Below are 20414 nucleotides of genomic sequence, written 5' to 3' on the forward strand. Positions count from 1 at the left end.
GAACTTGCTTATTCATCTTTGAATAGTGCCAGGGGTTCTTTTACCCTTGTTCAAGAGATGCTACACCACTGTCCAGTCTTCTCTTTGCTGTGAATTGTTAAAAAAGGGCAAGACTTAATTTGTTAGGAGGAAAGTAAGAAATGCTGCCAACATTTGTGCCAGCTTTTTCAACATATTCTAAAATCTCTCTCTCTCTCTCCCTCACCATAGTCCACTGCTGGATAAGAAAATGGCATCCTTCCAGCATTTATCTACTAGACTCACCAGTGAGCTCGTTGTACAAATCCGGGTTAGTTACACCCACTTTGATTGTAGGTTGGTTTGTGGGCCTGAATGAAAAATTGGAACAAACTTATGTTGCATTTTGTCAAACTAGAAGGGTCGGCCATCATTGTTAGGGTCAGAGGGCAGGATTTTGATGTCATTGGGCGGGTGCGGTGGGCAGACCAGCGATTGGCCCCCCCAACCGCGATTTCACGGTGGCTGCCCAATTAACGGCCAGCCAGTTCCGCACTGCGGGGATGGGGCCTGGGGGAGGAAGAGTGCTGAAGTCTGCATGGGCATGGGGCAGTGCCCAATGAAAGCTCCCTGAAGCCAGAGAGCTGTCTCAGGGAGCTGAAGAATTTTACACCATGAAATAAAGATTTGGGAAAGCAGGAAAAAAATGTCCACACATCAGACTCCCTCCCGTGAGCGTATAGATTATAAAAAGTCTGCCTTATTAAAAAATTAACATCAGAAACCTCATCCCGCCCGTGGATGAAGTTTCCTCAAAAATCCCAAGGCCGTCTGGCCAATCCGTCTACCCACCAACCATAACGTTGGACGGGCAGCAAAAAGTTGCACTTAATTAATGCATTAATGGCCTGAATAGGCATCTTAATTGTTGGCGGGCATGCTGCCAGCTCTCACGCTCACCCGCTGACTGAAATATTGTGCCAGTGCGCGATGACGTTGAGACACTCGCCCAACGTCACCACGCGTTATTCTACACCCAGTCAGATCGGGCACACGCCCGTTCGCGGGATGTAAAACTCCGCCCATAGCTGCAGGGCTTAGAAGAGGTGACGAAGGGCGGAATATCCGCAAGCATGACCAGGCTTGGTAGGCCTTGCTCCCGCTGGCTCAGGCCTGGCTCTGCTTTCCAGCAGGCAGCCTCAGGAATCAGTGTAGGAAAAGTACCGGGAGCATAGTCAACCAGCAGTCTGGGCACGGACAGCCCTCCCAACCGCCGCCAACGTTTACATGTGGCGGTGGGGAAGGGGCAGCTGCCAATGGTCTTGTGCAGGTCAGAGGGGAACTTGGCATGGGACACTGCCTGTGAACAACATGTGCAGTATGCTTACAACAAAGAGAACATATGCCTGTCGCATCCAGGTGACCACATGGGGAGCGCTCCTTCAGGGCCCATTTGGAAATCTTAGGCTCCTTGACACAATCTTATACCCCCACCTCCCTAATTGGCTGGGACCCCTCTGGGATGGCCTGGCAAGCAGATCCCAATCTCAAATGGTGGCCAGGAGCCGAGCAACTTCCCACCAATTTCTCAACAAGGTCTGACCAGAATGGGAGGAGAACAATTTCAACTAAATACGCTAGCTGGTCAGCTGACCATTGTGGTGGGGAAAGTCTAAGCAAGGGCATCAGGGCATCCTGAAGGGGGAGGGTGATAAGGCAGCGGTCAATATACATGTTGGTACCAATGACATAGGTAGAAAGAGGGATGAGTTCTTGCATCAAGAATTCAGGGAGTTAGGCAGTAGACTTGAAAAGCAGGACCCCTCGGGTTGTAATCTCTAGATTACTCCCAGTGCCACGTGCTAGCGAGCTCAGAAATAGGAGAATAGTGCAGATGAATATGTGGCTTAAGAATTGGTGCAGGAGGGAGGGTTTTAGATTCCTGGATCACTGGGACCGTTTCTGGGGAAGGTGGGACATGAACAAATGGGGCGGTCTACATCTGAACCAGAGCGGGATTAACATCCTGCGAGCAGGTTTGCTAGTGCTGTTGGGAGGAGTTTAAACTAATTCAGCAGGGGGAGGGGACACAGAATGTTAGCAAAATAGGGACACATCATAACACAGTGAAATAATCAAGTCAGAGGGAGTACAGCTGCATTAAGCTTCAAGGGAGTGAGGCAAGGCTGGATGGCCTTTAATTTAATGCCAGGAGTATTACAGGTAAAATAGATGAGTTAAGGGTGAGGATTTACACGTGGAATTGTGATATAATAGCCATCGCAGAGACATGGTTGAGGGAGCGGCAGGATTAGCAGCTCAACATTCTGGGAAAAAGAATCTTCAGGCAAGACAGGGGAGGGGGTAAAAGAGGAGGAGGCATTGCATTATTAGTTAAGGATTCAGTTACTGCAGCAAGAAGAGATGATATCTTGGAGGGGGCATCGAATGAAGCTTTGTGGGTAGAGCTTAGGAATAAAAAAGGGGCCGCCACATTGTTAGGTGTCTATTATAGACCCCCAGTCAATGGGAAATTAAGGAGCAAATAATTGCACAATTTGTGGAGGTGTGTAAAAACAATAACAATAGAGTTTGGTGATTTCAACTTTCCCAACATTAATTGGGATGGTGTTAAGGGCTTGGATGGAATGGATTTCTTGAATTTTGTACAGGAGAACTTTTTAAGTCAATATGGAGAGGGTCCAACAAGGGACAGCGCAGTGCTGGACCTAATTCTGGGGAATGAAGCCAGACAGTGGCTGAGACCGTGGTGGGGGAGCATTTTAGTGATAGCGACCACAACATGGTAGACCGGGAACAGCTACTTGTGGGGAAATCTACAGAAGAGCAGTGGGGGGGCATTCAAAAAAGAAATGGGGAGGGTACAGGCTCAACATGTTCTCTCTAGGGTGATAGGAAGGAGTAACAAGCCCAGAGAACCATGGATGACCAGAGATATTCAGGTTACGATGAGAAGGAAATGAGAGGCTTTTAGCAGGTACAAGGGAAGCAAATCAGCGGAGGCACTAGTAGAGTACAGAAAGTGCAGGGTGGAGCTTAAGAAAGCAATTAGGAGAGTAAAGAGGAGATATGAGAAAGCTCTGGCTTTGGTAAAAGTAGGGAAAATCCCAAGATATTCTATAAGTATATCAATGGGAAGAGGATAACCAGGGAAAGAGTAGGGCCCATAAGGGAGCAAGGGGGCAATCTATGGGTGGAGCCAGAGGACATCACTAAAGTGTTGAATGAATACTTCACATCCATTTTCACCCAACAGAATGAGGATGAAGGTATCAAACTCAGGGAGAGAGACTGTGAGGTTCTTAAGCAAATTGATATAGTGAGTGATAAGGTATTGGAGGTGTTGGCAGGCTTAAAAGTGGACAAATCTCCAGGCCTGGATGATTTGTGTCCCAGACTGCTGAGGGAGGCAAGGGAGGAGATCGTAGGGGCTCTGACCCAAATTTTTAATTCCTCTCTGGCCACGGGGGAGGTGCCAGAGGACTGGAGAACAGCTAATGTGGTTCCGCTATTTAAGAAAGGTTGTAGAGATAAGCCAGGGAACTATAGGCCAGTGAATCTCACATCAGTGGTAGGGAAACTATTGGAGAAAATTCTGAAGGAGAGAATCCATCTCCAATTGGAGAGGCAAGATTTGATCAGGGATAGTCAGCATGGCTTTGTCAGAGGGAGGTCATGCCTAACAAATTTGACTGAATATTTTGAGGAGGTGACCAGGTGTGTAGATGAGGATAGTGTAGTTGATGTAGTTTATATGGATTTCAGCAAAGCCTTTGACAAGGTCTCACATGGGAGACTTATAAAGAAGGCAAATGCATATGGGATACAGGGTAATTTGATAAGGTGGATTTTTCTGAGTTGTAGGAGACAGAGAGTGATGACAGAAGGATGCGTTAGTGACTGGAAGCCAGTGTCCAGTGGCATACCACAGGGATCTGTGCTGGGTCCTCTATTATTTGTCATTTATATAAAAGACAGATGACTATGTGGGGGATAGGATTAGTAAGTTTGCGGATGACACAACGATTGGCCGGGTGGTTAATAGTGAGTTTGAGTGCCTTGGGCTACAAGAAGATATAGACGGGATGGTCAAATGGGCAGATAAGTGGCAGATGGAATTTAATCTTGAAAAGTGTGAGGTGATACACTTTGGAAGGATGTAATTTGTCAAGGAAGTATTCAATGAATGGCATGACACTAGGAAGTTCTGAGGAGCAAAGGGACCTTGGTGTGTGTGTCCATAGATCTCTGAAGGCAGAAGGGCATGTTAGTGGGGTGGTGAAAAAGGCATATGGGACACTTGCCTTTATCAATTGAGGCATAGATTATAAAAGAAGGGAGGTCATGTTGGAGTTGTATAGAACCTTGGTGAGACCACAGCTGGAGTACTGTGTGCAGTTCTGGTCGCCACATTATAGGAAGGATGTGATTGCGCTGGAGGGGGTGCAGAGGAGATTCACCAGGAAGTTGCCTGGGATGAAACATTTAAGTTATGAAGAGGTTGTATAGACTTAGGTTGTTTTTGTTGGAGCAGAGAAGACTGAGGGGTGACCTGATCGAGGTGTACAAGATTATGAGCGGCATGGACAGGGTAGATAGGGAGCAGCTGTTCCGCTTAGTTGAAGGGTCAGTCACGAGGGGACATAAGTTCAAGGTGAGGGGCAGGAGGTTTAGGGGGGATGTGAAGAAAACCTTTTTTACCCAGGGGATGGTGACAGCCTGGAATGCACTGCCTGGGAGGGTGGTGGAGGCAGGTTGCCTCACATCCTTTAAAAAGTACCTGGATGAGCACTTGGCATGTCATAACATTCAAGGCTATGGGCCAAGTGCTGGTAAATGGAATGCGGTAGGTAGTTCAGGTGTTTCTCATGTGTCGGTGCAGATTCGATGGGCTGAAGGGCCTCTTCTGCACTGTGTGATTCTGTGATTCTGTGAGGGGCATCCCCTCCCGCCCCCAATGTCTGGTTTGTCTACAGTTAATTAACACATATATGTATATGCAATATTTATTTTAAGCTGAATTGGACCAAAATTTACCAAAACCTAATTCAGCCATCCTTGGGCTCTTCTTAAAAATTGCACTTATCAGATGATTCTGGATATGCAGAGTAATGAATATTCCAGACAGATTTGTACAAAGTGATGAAATTTTTAACGTGATTCTTCCTCCCCTACTTTAATGATCATTTGGACAACCAATATACAACATCTAGTTAACTCACAAGTGCCACAAGAGTCGATTTTTTGTTTTATCAACAAATTTTAGCCAAATGGAGAGGGTCACCGTGTTTCTACATTGGTAACCATCTATTGCAGTAAAAATACGGGCAATCGACAGGACTTCTAACGTGAGTTTAAGCAGTTGAATTAAAGTTTTGGTAATCTCACTAATTTTGACTGCTTGTATGAAATGTTATCCACGCTTTATTTAATATGCTTTTGGAATTCTTGTTTTTCCACAAAGAAATGTCTGCCTAGTATTCATGAGAAAATTGGGAGCAAAATAAATGAGATCACGAAACATTTCAATGAAATGGGAGGGACAATTCCAGAAGACACTAAAGCAAGAGTGCACATTCTGACTAGCGTAAGTTGTGAGAACTTTTTCATTGAAACTTTCTTTAAACAAACAAGGTAATCTTTTGTAAGGATTTGGACTCTATACTAAATTCCAGAGTAAGTAAATTCTTGTTGGGAAATAACCATATTGGCAAAAAAGACACTAATTTAGTTTGCAAGCTAACAAGGTTTATTGGACAATAAAGGTTGATACTTAACATTTCATTCGTTGAGGCATGGCATGATACACAAGTTCTATGTGCGTTGGTCTGTCTTGCTGTGGATTCCAGGAATCCAGGGGTCTTCACTTCTTGGATTCCTAAACCAGGTCTCTTGGCTCATGAGATTTTAGCTTAGCCAACCTAACTCTATTTTACATACACATTCTTTTTCAGCTTTTAGACTTCAACTCTAGGGCATCCTTTTCCAAACCACAACTTCCCAGCCTATCTTAACTACTAAAGCTTCCAGTCCACCTGAACTGCTGAAGCTACACACTTCACAGCTGCCTGCTGAGTATTTTCTCTCCGTCCCTCTCTCTCTCTTTCCCTCTCTGGTGGAAACAGCTTTCTAGCAATGACTGTGGCTTTCCCAAGATGACTAAGACTGAACTTTACTACCGATTCTCCCAAGCTAAACTTTAACTGACTGACTGAACAATTCCTACTTACATTTTCTACTTACTCTCTCTTAATTCAATTACTCTAGCCCTGGCAATCCTATCTATACTGGATCCACTGATCTCTAATACTGGATTCTTAAGGCATTCTTTGCCCTGTGGCAGTTATTTTAGTCACTAACTAAGCCTAACACTGAGTTCTTATGGCAATCCCTCACCCTGTGACAAGTAGCAGTCGATTGGCAATGTCCTATGCAAATGCTAACTTCCTATCAAATGCTGTACTCCTAATTCTCTCTCCCAAGAAATACCTCTCAGCGAGTGCCCTGTGACAAATGCTGACCCTTGGTGAGTGCAAAGACCTCAGTGATGCACCTCTGTTTTTATATCCTTTTTGCATCAGCCTTGCAACATTTAGCCCAAGTATGTGTACCTGAATCAACATAACTAACAACTTCTAACCTAATATTTGCAACTTTTGACCATTGGAAAGAGCGCTCTTAGCATCCCCATAACAATCTAACCTTAATAAGTATCTCTAACTAGAAGTCCTTCGAACATTCTAGGCCCTAGACCATTCTTCGAGCCAATCAGCTTTGCAGTTATGGTGTCCCTTCTTAATGCCAACCTATAACTTGTATCTTTGACTGGAGGCCTGAAACATCTATTCCTCAGGCCACCCTCCTGGCCAATCAGCAATGTAGCTTTGGCTTCTCTTTACTGCTAAGCTAGATTCGCTGGAGCCCAAATGTGCAAGTGCGTCCTAGACATAACTTCCGTTCACTCCCAAAGGACGCACATGTTCTTTCTTAAAGTTACATCGCAGTATCTAACATGTAAAGAGATGCCAATTTTCTTAACAACATACCCAAAAATTCACAAATTAACTCAAAAATAAATACAAATTAAAATTTTTCATTACAAAGCTTATGCACAGAATGGTTTGATAATTTAAGCCTTATTAATTACACAAATATGCCAGTGAGGTGAAATATAACACTTTGTACAAAAGTAGCATATCCAGTGCAGAATGAAGATTGCAAAACATAAAAAAATCAGAACTTATGGGTACGAGTGGAATGAAAGATCCATCTAGATAGAATCTTACAGTACAGAATAAGGCTGTTCAGCCCATCACAACCATGCATGCCCATTAATTCTCATGCCGTCCCCTTGCCCGGCATTCTTTTAAAATTTTCTTTTTCAAATATTTATCCATTGCCATTTAGGAGTAATTATGGTTTCTCTTGCCACCATTTTCTGACAGAACACTCCATGCCCTTGCAACATTCCTCCCAGCAATACTTCTCCAAATCTCTTCTTTCGTTCAGTGCTTATGAGCTTAAAGTTTTTTTTTTGCCTTCTGGTTATTCACTCACTGACTAGTGGAAGTAGCTCGGTTTCTGATTTAATTCTGAACACAGGTTTGGGTTGTGGTAGCACAGTTGTTATGAAACCCGACTAGTAATCCAGAGGCATGAGTTCAACTAAATAAAATTAATTAAATAAATCTGGAATAAGAAGCTATTCTCAGTAATGATGACCATGGCACTACTGGATTTTCATTAAATCTGGTTCACTAATGTCCTTTAGGGAAGAAAATCTGCCGTTTTTACCTGGTCTGGCCTACATGTGACTCCAGATCCACAGCAAAGCAGTTGCCTAACTGTCCTTGGATATGGCTTAGCCAGCCACTTAGTTGTATTCTAGAAGGCGGCTCACCGCCACTCCCTTAAGGGCAATTAGAGGTGGGCAATAAATGCTAGTAAATCTGTGAATGAATTTTAAAAGAACCACTCTTTTATTCTAATGCCTTTCATAACCCAGAAGGGAAAAAAAAACAGTAAAACTTGGGAAGTTAATGGCACTGTTCCGAACTGATCTTCTATAGTTTAAAATGGAACTCCCGTTCAGACGGTAATTTCCAAGTTTTATTGTGTTTTTCCTTCTGGGAAGCTGCACTTGAACAATTAAGACCAGTTCCTGAGGTATGGATGCTTCCAGCAGTCATGTGAGGACACCCAGTATGATTTCTAAATCTCACTGCAAAACAGTGAATCATGAACTTGGCCGTTATGCCAGGATAATGCTCATCGTTGCACTCTAGTGTTGATCCAACCAGAGGATAATAAGTCTGTTAGGAGGACACATTAATTGTATGGGGTGGGCAGATGTCTGTGCCATCTTGAGTACTAAGTGCACTCTGATGTGAACCAGCCCTATTCTGCCAGAAACTCTGGTGCCTACCACCACCATTTGGTTTGGTAACCAAATAGGTAAAATGTTGCCCTGTTCCTCACCCCAAACTAATCATACAGACTCAAAACGTTAACTGTGTTCCTCTCCGCAGATGCTGTCAGACCTGCTGAGTTTTTCCAGGTATTTTTGTTATTGTTTTGTAAACAATTCCTTTCTTCCTTTTTGTGAGGGAGACAGTGCCACCTTTTTTTCAAAAGAAAACCCTTTCCTCAGGGGCCAAGTTTCTAGCCTTGATATCCCAAATCCATAAACCACGCCTCCCCACCAGCCCAACCCCTGTAGGGCCTACCTGCTCTCCTGAAGGCCATTAGCTTCATCTCACTGGGCATATTGCCAAAATTAGGCCTGGTCCCACTGTGTGAATTTCCAGTATAAAGAAGTCCCTGCCCTCTACCCAATCCCAGATTCTTCTCCTTTCAAGGTGTGTGTGTGTGTGTGTGTGGAGGATGGTTCTCTTCACAAGTCCGAACAGAAGCTTGCAGCATGGGCTGGCACCCAGTATGTTCAGGTCCTGGCCAATGCCAATTTCCAGTCACTTCTGCTGCATCTCTGGCAGGAGGTGAAGGAGTGTATCATGGAGCCTGAGCTAATTTGACCCCATTGATTTTTATGCTTCGTGTCCAAACTTGGTTTATGTTTAACCACACGTCTCCCTGGCATTCTAAAGTCAGCTAAAAGTTCATTTGTAGATCTTGGTAACTGCCAAATGAAAAAAAAATTCCAAATCCTTGTTTGATTATGTAATGTACAGATTTTTACAATTCTTAGAACAAAGCGATGAATCTCATGTGTAGTGCAATATAACATTGTTTAGCATAGCGTAGGAACTTTAGACCATTGGGTCACATTTCATTTCACTTCACAATGTTTTCACACGGTTTATTTACTGTTAGTTGGATAGGTCGCACAATCGTTTGGTAGGTCACAGCACTGAGATTTTATCCCAAGGACTTGGGCTCACTCTTCAATTAGATTGAAGTCTTGACGTTGTGAAGATAAGATAAAAGTCTGTTCTCTATGAATTTGAGTTGAATGAACGGGGGGACCTCAGTCCGATTCTGATAAGCAAGGGCTGCAGCACAAAGCTGTACATAATTCAACACAAGGGGGGCATTCCACCCAAAGGAGCCACCAAACAGCTGATGTGAACACTCACATCAAAGGTGGCAGCTTTGGCTCTGTTGGTAGCACTCTTAGCTCTGAGTCAGAAGATTGTGTGTGTTCAAGTCATACTTCAGAGACACAAGCATGGAACTCTAGGCTGACACTCCAGTGTAGCCAAAGGTGCTGTCCTTTAGATTAGATGTTAAGCTGAGGCTCTGTCCACTCTCTCAGGTATATGTAAAAGATTCCATGGCACTCTTTGAAGAAGAGCAGGAGAGTTCATCCCAGTGTCCTGGTCAATATTTATCCTTCAGTCAATACCTCTAATACAAATGATCTGGTAATTAGCAGTACTTTGCTGTTTGTGGGAGTTTGCTGTGTACAAATTGGTTGATGCGTTTCCTACATGACAGTGATGAACACGCTTCAAAAGTACTTCATTGGCTGTAAAGTACTTTGCGACATCTTGAGGTTTTGAAAGATGCTCTAGAAATGCAAGTCTTTTTCTATAGTAAGGAGTGCCCCTCTCGAGGCTATGGGGTGGGGGAGGGGGCTTGGTGGTGTGGCTGGTCTCTTTGCTCTGCATTTGGCCAAACCATAATGATGAGCAATGCTTGACATTGACACCTGAAGCCTAGACTGAAAAGATGTATTTTATCACAAAAATACCCATTTCCCCAACAGGAACAATTTGATAAAGGTAACTCTCACCGCCAGCCCATTTATTTTAAACTTCTAATATTTCACAGCAACTGAAGGAAAACTAATACTTACTAATTTAATTGCAGAAAATCCTAACCTACTGTGATGAACTCATTAATTTAGCAATGGGAGATTACAAAAAAGAATATAGCAGTGAGGTGAAGTTGCACCACTTTGCCAGGGAGAAATTTGCGGAGTGGTATAAGAAGCTGGATGGAGTCAAAATAAAGCGTAAGTATTATTTTCTTTCCATGCCTCTTTGAAACTCGTTTTGTTTCTTACCACTCTTTTGGAACTCTGTGTCCCCCTGCCAAATCATGTCAACATATGACAGGCAGGAAAATATCAGTTGGTCCATCACGCCTGCCCCAAACTCATGATGATCACGCTATCATGCCTGAATATTTCCCACCTACTCACGCAGCCGTGTAATCTCTAAGGAGAGGCAAAAGAAACAGGAGGGGAGAAAAACAGGCCAATAGGGAAAAGGAAAATCTAGAAAATTCTGCATCAACTCCCTCAGGTGATTGAAACCAGTCCAGCAGATCACGTGGACCAGGTTTTATAAGAACATAAAAAGATAGGAGTTGGCCATATAGCCCATTGAGCCTGCTCTGCCATTCAATAAGATCGTGGCTGATCTGATGACGGCCTGAAGTCCACTTTCCTCTCTGCCACCCCATACCTTTGCTTCCACTTTGAATCAAGAACCTGTCTCATTCAGCCTTGAGTATATTCAATGACCCAGCCCCCACTGCTTTTTGTGGTGGAGAATTCCAAAGATTTATGACTCTCTCAGAGAAGTAATTCTTCATTAACTCCGCCTTAAATGGGAGACCCATTCTCTATATAGACACTTCCCTTTTATCTGATGTGATCTCTTCCTTAGTCTGGAATTGGTGCAGCTTCCTTTTGAAGCTATATCCTGTTCTCTTCCTCTCAAACCATTTATAATTTCATTAGAAAGACCAAACACAGGAAATCTTCACACATGCGCTGTGCAAAGTCACTCCACATGGACCAGGAATTTCCCTGGAGATACTCCCGCTCTACCACCATAACTTTGCCAGAGTGCAGTGGAAACTTGGGAATCGTCGTGGGCGGGGCAGAAAATTTGACAGACCAGCAAAAGGTCCGTTAACTTTGGGTGGGAAGTTCCAGTCTGATGGTGGGCAGGAGCAGAAGATATCAGCTAGCGTGAATGGAGTTTGTCGAAACGCTAACTCTTTTCTTCTCCGCCGTTGCTGCCAGACCTGCTGAGTTGTTCCAGGTAATTCTGTTTTTGTTTTGAATTTCCAGCATCCGCAGTTTTTTTGTTTTTATCTCTGTGTTTAATTGACTGCCACTGCTCTTCAAGAAATGCCTACCTCTTGAAGAAGTTCTGTTCTTCTCTCCGACAAGATTTCCGTACCTCTCTTTTGCCTTGCTCACCTTCATTGCTTTCCATTTCCCTCCTGGTGTTTGACAAGGTGTTTACTAAAACCCGCTTTCACAGCCATATCTCCTTTCTCAGTGACTGTCTCCGTCTCCGACTTACCCCACGTGGATTTCAATTGAAATTCCACCCCTCATGTTTCGAACCCACCCAGGATTACAGGTATCTCCGGGACATAAAACGTTTCTCGGACTGCTGTTCCCGTCACATTCTGAAATCCACACTCAGTGCCATGCGCCGCCATATGAACACACTCGACCTCTCCCTCCAGCAGCACCGCCGCACCCTTTTTCAAAGCTGCGCGTGCCCCCAGTTTCATTTCATTCTTGGGCTCATCCGACGCCTCAACAAGAAACTTTTTCTCTTTCTCTCAAGTGCTAAGGAACGCAAGCTCCAACACCTCATCGACACCAACACCCATCTAGGACCCTCCACCCCTGCCTGTCCCTCCGTCCCCATCCCGTCTTCCAATCCCAACCCCAGCCGTGTATTCACTATACCCCCTGACCTTCCCCTCTCCGATGCTGAACGTTCAGTGCTCAGTAAAGGACTTAGTTTCATACCCTTACGCCCTCACCTCAATGAATTTCGGGCTCGGCACGATGCTGAACTCTTCTTCAGCCGTCTTTGTCTCCGGGCTCACTTCTTTGGGCAGGAGTCCTCTCCCAATTCAACGGATCCTTTCACCCACCTCCAATATTCTCCCTCCACCTGGACCCCTCCCTCTGGACTCTTACCTTCTCTTGATCTTTTCATTGAGAACTGTCGGCGCGACATTAGTCGTCTCAATTTCTCTGCTCCTCTCACCCATTCTAATCTCTCTCTCTCTGAACTTACTGCACTCCATTCTCTCAGGTCCAACCCTGACATTGTCATCAAACCCGCTGACAAGGGTGGTGCTGTTGTTGTCTGGCGCACTGACCTCTACCTCGCGGAGGCTGAGCGTCAACTCTCAGACACTTCCTGCTACCTCTCCCTGGACCATGACCCCACCACTGAACATCAAGCCATTGTTTCCAGGACTGTCACTGACCTCATCTCCTCTGGGGATCTTCCTCCCACAGCTTCCAACCTGATAGTCGCCCAACCTCGGACGGCCCGCTTCTATCTCCTACCCAAAATCCACAAACAGAACTGCTCCAGTAGACCGATCGTCTCAGCTTGCTCCTGCCCCACAGAACTCATTTCTCGTTATCTTGACTCCCTTCTCTCTCCCCTTGTCCAGTCCCTTCCCACCTACATCCGTGATTCCTCTGACACATTACGTCACATCAACAATTTCCAGTTCCCTGGCCACAACCGCTTCCTCTTCACCATGGATGTCCAATCCCGCTACACCTCCATCCCCCACCAGGATGGTCTGAGGGCCCTTAGCTTTTTCCTCGAACAGAGGCCCGAACAATCCCCATCCACTACTACTCTCCTCCGTCTGGCTGAACTTGTTCTCACACTGAACAATTTCTCCTTCAACTCCTCTCACTTCCTCTAAATAAAAGGTGTGGCTATGGGTACCCGCATGGGCCTCAGCTATGCCTGTCTCTTTATGGGGTATGTGGAACATTCCTTGTTCCAGTCCTACTCCGGCCCTCTTCCACAACTCTTTCTCCGGTACATCGATGATTACTTCAGTGCTGCTTCATGCTCTCGTCGGCACTTGGATAAATTTATTAATTTTGCTTGCAATCTCCACCCCTCCATCATTTTCACGTGGTCCATCTCTGACACTTCCCTTCCCTTCCTTGACCTCTCTGTCTCAATCTCTGGTGATAGACTGTCCACCAATATCCATTACAAACCCACCGACTCCCACAGCTACCTCGACTACAGCTCCTCACACCCCGCTTCCTGTAAGGACTCCATCCCATTCTCTCAGTTCCTTTGCCTCCGTCGCATCTGTTCCGATGATGCTACCTACAAAAACAGTTCCTCTGACATGTCCTCCTTCTTCCTTAACCGAGGTTTTCCACCCACGGTCGTTGACAGGGCCCTCAACCGTGTCCGGCCCATCTCCCGCGCATCCGCCCTCACGCCTTCTCCTCCCTCCCAGAAACATGATAGGGTTCCCCTTGTCCTCACTTATCACCCCACCAGCCTCCGCATTCAAAGGATCATCCTCCGCCATTTCCGCCAACTCCAGCATGATGCCACCACCAAACACATCTTCCCTTCATCCCCCCTATCGGCATTCCATAGGGATCGCTCCCTCTGGGACACCCTGGTCCACTCCTCCATCACCCCCTACTCCTCAACCCCCTCCTATGGCACCACCCCATGCCCACGCAAAAGATGCAACACCTGCCCCTTCACTTCCTCTCTCCTCACCATCCAAGGGCCCAAACACTCCTTTCAAGTGAAGCAGCATTTCATTTGCATTTCCCCCAACTTAGTCTACTGCATTTGTTGCTCCCAATGTGGTCTCCTCTACATTGGAGAGACCAAACGTAAACTGGACGACCACTTTGCAGAGCACCTGCGGTCTGTCCGCAAGAATGACCCAAACCTCCCTGTCGCTTGCCATTTTAACACTCCACCCTGCTCTCTTGCCCACATGTCTGTCCTTGGCTTGCTGCATTGTTCCAGTGAAGCCCAACGCAAACTGGAGGAACAACACCTCATCTTCCGACTAGGCACTTTACAGCCATCCGGACTGAATATTGAATTCAACAACTTTAGGTCTTGAGCTCCCTCCTCCATCCCCACCCCCTTTCTGTTTCCCCCTTCCTTTTGTTTTTTTCCAATAAATTATATAGATTTTTCTTTTCCCACCTATTTCCATTATTTTTAAATATTTTTAAATTTTTTATGCTCTCCGAACCCCCACTAGAGCTATACCTTGAGTGCCCTACCATCCATTCTTAATTAGCACATTTGTTTAGATAATATCACCAATTTAACACCTATGTGTTCTTTTGTTCTATTGTTTGTGACATCTTTTGATGATCTGCTTCTATCACTGCTTGTTTGTCCCTACAACCACACCAACCCCCTCCACTTCTCTCTCTCTCGCTCTCTGTCCCCCCCCACACCCCTTAAACCAGCTTATATTTCAACTCTTTCTTGGACTCGAACTCAAGTTCTGTCGAAGGGTCATGAGGACTCGAAACGTCAACTCTTTTCTTCTCCGCCGATGCTGTCAGACCTGCTGAGTTTTTCCAGGTAATTCTGTTTTTGTTTTGAATGGAGTTTGTGTTGCATTCCCTGTGAAGTCAGTGTAGAGGAGTGGGAATCAGCTCCAGGGAAATTCTGGCGATAGCGACAAAGGAAATTCTCGCTGCTCCCCCCACGATGTTGTGTCATTTCACCTGAAGCTGAATAGGCTGAAGCTTCTTTCTCTTTTGTGCTTTCAGTCGATGAGGGAGCAATGAACATGGTCAAACATCATGAAAAACACTCTAAAGGGCGAGAGCTGCCTGGATTCACCAAGTACAGAGTTTTCGAAGCTGTTATCAGAGACCAGATTCAGGAGTTGCTCGAGCCCTCTCTTGAAATGATGAATGAATTTTCAGGTAAACCATGAAATACATATACCGCATGACATGAAAAGATGCTTTAAACAAAAGGGCTAATTGAGGGTTTTTGTGGTTGCCTCAGCAGTTAGGGCTTTGTGAAAGTAGTTGAATTTTAGGCCCCGTGATGATGTTGTGGAATTCTATAATATAAATGCATAATCCACTTGTCTGAAACTCCTCTTTCTGCTATAATTGAGAGTCGGGGGAGCTGTTGAAACCTTTATAATTGCCTCTGCCACCTCAAGACTTGTCAAGTTCAACAATTTCTTTGCTGATCCCCACCCTCCATTGTTCAGGACCAACCCTGCACATATCTTAATCATAATATGGTGGCTGTGATGATGGACTGGCAATCCACAGGCCTGGATTAATCAGTAGAAAATTAGGTCGACTCACATCTTGACAGTTGAGAACTTTAAAAAAAAAGGTACAAATTGAAATCAGTGAAAGTGACCAAATTGCCATTAAACTAAAGAAAAAATCAACTGACTCATTCACTTCATTTCGGGAAGGAGACCTATCATCCTTATTAGGTATATCTGACTGCAGTCCACACCAACGTGGGTGACACTTCCCCCTGAAGTGACAGAGTAAGCAGAGTATTGTTGTATTAATTGTTCACATGGACTACAGCAGTTCACGAGGGCTACCCATCTTCTCAGAGAAACTGGAGATGGGCAATAAATGCCAGCCTTGCACACAATACCAACATCATGATTTAAAAAAAGTCTGTGCGCATTAAATGTCGCTCATCACTTTGCTGACTTATATTAGCTCCCTATCAATCACTAACTCAAGTTTCAAAGTTTTAATCTGCTTTACATCTCTCAGTGGTCTTGCCTCACTAGTATCCAACTATATAACTCTCTAACCCAAACTCGCCAATGCTCAAGCTGGCCTGCAGTGTAACCCTCCTTCCTTCACCCCAACATTGGTGGCAAAGGCTTTGGGCCTACTCTCTGGAATGTCCTCATTAAACCCCTCCCCCTTCCATTCTGTTCCAAAGTTCTTCAGACCCCACTTTTCCAACCAATCTTTTGGTTATTCCCCTAACTTCATTTCCTGTTGACATCCCTTTTCCTAATAGCTGACCAAGAAGTGCCAGGAACATTATTTATAGAATACAAGTGGAAGTTACTGTTGTTGTTTCATTTGTCCTAAAGCACTGTTTCAAAGGCATTCATGTTCCTCTAACGTAGTGTTTCAAATTCTCCATCAAACACTTCAGGCTGGATTTTCCCCAAGGGGGTAGGAAACAAAAGTCAGGACTGTTTTTGAGTCTTGAACCTGATCCCAGGGGGTAACAGTCACTCATTAGGATTTTGACTGGGGTTCCCATTAATGGACATGGAGGCAGGTTCTCCATCCAATAAAGAGAGGTGAGGGGGCTCTCAGAGTTGGAGCTTGAAAGGTTGCAAAGCATCATAAGTAACTGAGACTTTGCTTCAACGGGGGGATATCCTCCCACCAACATTTCTCTACCTTAAATTAAGAGTCAGGTACAGCAACCAGACCACCACTGTGAGGGTAGTGAATCCCTCTAAAGTGTGGACTGCCTAGATCGCTGGTCCCTCATTCTGCTGCTGGGTGCCAGCCTCCAAACATTGCACTGGCCTCCTCCAGTGAAAGTTCAAGTTGGCCTCCTTTAATTGGCATTAACAAGGGTTCATAAGAAGCCCAATCATCACAGGTAGGCCAGAAATTCAGCCATTCATGTTTTTGATAGTCATATTGCATAACGAAGTGTTATTCTTTGTTCTCTCCTTTCAGCTAAAGTTGAGGCAGTGTGTAACACATTGGCACTTCTAACTTTAGTGGTCTCCCAGTTTCAGTCAATGAAATTCAGGTATGTAACACTAACTGCTGACTCACCTGCAGCTGTTTTAATGGTGGACTGCCTGTTTATATAGTGCAACACAGTCACTTCATTGTTTGGTCCTCAGTTAGACTTCTGGGAGGCCAATTAATTAGGTCCTTGTTTAGGTCAGTGTTTCTGCTGGTGCCCTGTTCAGTAAAATATGAAGAATGTTTGATTCATGGCCAGCTTGTTCCGAAGTGCATGATTGAATTATTAGGAGGCATGTTGTGTTTCTAGTTAGCTGGTCTTAGGGCATGCTTGGTTGGACTGTGCTCAAGCACTAAAGCAAGGAATCTTCTCCTAGTCAATTTGTTCTATCTACAAACAACAGTTCCAAAACTAGGAAAAAGCCCAAGTATGGAATTTGAACTAAATGAAGAGGAAATTTGGGTGGGGTGTACAAAGGGTGATTGTTCTGCTACCAACACTTTCCTGCCTCATGGCCTAAGTTGTATTCTAGCCATGTCCTAATTCTGCACTTTTTAAAATGATAACAACCAATCTATTGCATTGTTATACATGTCAAACATGTACCATGTAGGGTGGATGAATGAACATGACTCTCCCCAAGACAAGTTCTGGCTTTCTGGGGTTGATGCAGAATAGGGCTTCAACATGGTTCCTTGGTACAGCCTGGGCAATTCAATGAGGCATTGAGCTACTTCTAGTTTTGTAGGCAAGACCCCCAAATTTATTGCTGGGTAAAGACAAACTTAGCAGCGCCATGTTCCCAATATGATAAACGATTGGCAAATCGGACATGCTAGCATCAGGCGTCTGCTGGTGTCCTCTCACCCCTTCTCTTCTGTTAGACTACAGAGATTAGCCAATTGAGATTGGGACCCAATCGAGATGTCAAAAAGAGCACACCCTGAGGCTGTTTGGGTTTTATTGAGTGGTTGTTTTTCCTAGTTGCCGCATTTTTGAATATCATAATTCTCTTTACCATTTTTCACAGGTTAAAATCACTGAAATCTGTCGCAAAATGGAAAGTGAGGCAGAGCAAATGATTAGGACAAACTTTAAGATGGAGGGAATGGTTTTTGCACCGGATGAAATGTATAGCTGCAGACTAATGAAATTTCAGTCACTATCTCAGCAAATGGGGAGGAACTCACAAAGAAATTCAAACCTTGATGTGCAGACCATGGTTGTTCATTTGCAAACCTATTATCAGGTGAGGTCACACTAGTAATGCTACGTTCATTAAAATTTTTAGCTTGGCGGGTGGGTGCAATGAGGTCGGGCATGCGTCCTGATGTTATTGTGCATTCACACGATATTTCGGTCAGTGGGCACACGCCAGAGTTGGCAGGGGGCCCCACCGACAACTAAAAGGCCTATTAAGGCCATTAAAAAGTTAATTAAATTGAATTTTTCACTGCCTAATGGTTGGCGCGCAGGTGAAAAGGCCAAGCGACCGTTGCACGTTTTTGGAAACCTCATCCATGGGCGGGATGAGGTTTCCAAAAGCAAATAAAAACTTTATTTTTTCATTAATAACATGTCCCTGCTCATGAGACAGAGGGGACATGTTTCACCACATTTCAAAAATAAAATTAAAGGTTTTATAAATCAGTTCATCTCCCCGAGGGAGAGGGCTGCCTGAGGGAGAAGGCTCCCTGAGGGAGAGGGCTGCTTGAGGGAGAGAGCTGCCTGAGGGAAAGAGCTGCCTGAGGGAGAGAGCTACCTGAGAGAGATTATGTTGCGTGAATTTGCGCACAGGAGCGAAGGTTGCGCTCGCCTGGCTCACACTCCTTCCCCTGCCCCCACAGGTAGCGCTCAGCGCTGCCGCTGGCGTTTCACTTTGGGTGAGCCTTAATCGGCCCACCAGTGTGAAATTGCCTTCTGGGCCTGATCGTGGGCTGTGGTTGGCTTCCCCACCACCCCCGCCGAGCTTACACGCCAAGGGCAAAACTCTGGCCACTGTTCTGAGAGAAGCGTCTAGAAATGGGATTGTAAATTAAACACTGAGATAAAAGCAAAAAACTGCGGATGCCGGAAATCCAAAACAAAAATAAAAACAGCTGGAAAAACTCAACAGGTCTGACAGCATCTGCGGAGAGGGACACAGTTAACGTTTCAAGTCCGTATGATTCTCCAACAGAACTAAGGAGAAATAGAAAAGAGGTGAAATATAAGCTGGTTTAAGGGGAGGGTGGGACAGATAGAGCTGGATAGAGGGCCAGTGATAGGTGGAGATTGCCAAAAGATGTCATAGACAAAAGGACAAAGAGGTGTTGACGGTGGTGATATTTTCTAAGGAACGTGATAATAAAAGATACAGATAGCCCTGGTGGGGGTGGGGTGGGGGGGAAGGGATCGAAATAGGCTAAAAGGCAGAGATAAAACAATGGATGGAAATACATTTAAAAATAATGGAAATAGGTGAGAAAAGAAAAATCTTCATAAATTATTGGAAAAAGGGGGATCGGAAAGGGGGTGGGGATGGAGGAGAGAGTTCATGATTTAAAATTGTTGAACTTCAGTATTCAGTCCGGAAGGAAATTAAAGGTTTAGGTGTGGGCAGAAAGGTTCAAGCGCTTCAGGAGATCACCCAAGCAGCTGTTCTTTGTGGGCAAACCTGACCAGGTTGTTGGGCCATGGGGGCTATCGTTACTGAATCCATGCCAATTTTGCCACATACGTAGTGCATAAAAGGAAAGGACTTGCATTTAGTTGGCACTATGTTTGCTGCCAACACCTTATATGATCAGCCACTATTTTCACAGGGGGCAATGTGCAGCAGGGCGCTTGCGCGGCTATCGCTGGCCCTGGAATTGCAAATATTACAGCGCCGGAAGCATCAAGCTGACACTTTTAACAATTCGCTCCATCCGCAGGCAGCCTCTGGAGGGCCGAGACTTGGAGGACCCCGGCCTGCTTTCAGGGTCCTGCTGTGTAGCAGTGGCACCCTCCCTGGCCTGTGAAGCTGGAGCTGCTGAGGTCACGGGAAGGGGGGATTCGGATAGTCCTGGAGTCACCAGGGTGGATGGGCCTGGAGTGTGCACCTGCTGATCCTCCTCCCTGTGGTGCCTGAGGGCCCCTGGCTGACTCCTTGAGGGGAAGGGGAAGCTGGAGTGAGATCGAGCTGCCCTGCACCACTCCAGTATACACACTGTTGGAGGCCAACTATGGCATCAGCAATGGAGTTAAACCCACGCAGCAGTGCAGGAGCGACATCATCCTGCCAGTATCGACCTTGGTGCATCAGCATGCTGGTGCTATCACCTCAGCCTGAAGACGGACGAACTCCTCCATCGTGCCTTGCGATCTGAGGACCGGGCATCCCTTCCTGGTGTTCCCGAGCTTCCCTTTGCAGCTCCAGCGACTGTGACATGGCGGAATCCAGGGGCTCATCATCTGACTCGGACTCAGCAAATTTCTGTC

At 45.4% G+C, this 20414-nt stretch overlaps 1 protein-coding gene across 1 annotated transcript in view; it reads left to right on the forward strand.

The window, feature by feature from the left end:
- Positions 1-20414, forward strand: part of LOC121290819 (interferon-induced GTP-binding protein Mx-like) — a 46892-nt gene that overhangs the window by 19409 nt on the left and 7069 nt on the right. Inside the window, exons 7-12 of the mRNA XM_041211779.1 lie at positions 211-289; positions 5444-5566; positions 10309-10453; positions 15005-15163; positions 16937-17012; positions 17983-18201. Coding sequence (XP_041067713.1) covers positions 211-289; positions 5444-5566; positions 10309-10453; positions 15005-15163; positions 16937-17012; positions 17983-18034 — 634 coding nt within the window. The 3' untranslated portion in view covers positions 18035-18201. The remainder of the gene's footprint in view (positions 1-210; positions 290-5443; positions 5567-10308; positions 10454-15004; positions 15164-16936; positions 17013-17982; positions 18202-20414) is intronic.

The sequence above is a fragment of the Carcharodon carcharias genome, chromosome 18 (assembly GCF_017639515.1).
Source record: "Carcharodon carcharias isolate sCarCar2 chromosome 18, sCarCar2.pri, whole genome shotgun sequence".
NCBI lineage: Eukaryota > Metazoa > Chordata > Chondrichthyes > Lamniformes > Lamnidae > Carcharodon > Carcharodon carcharias.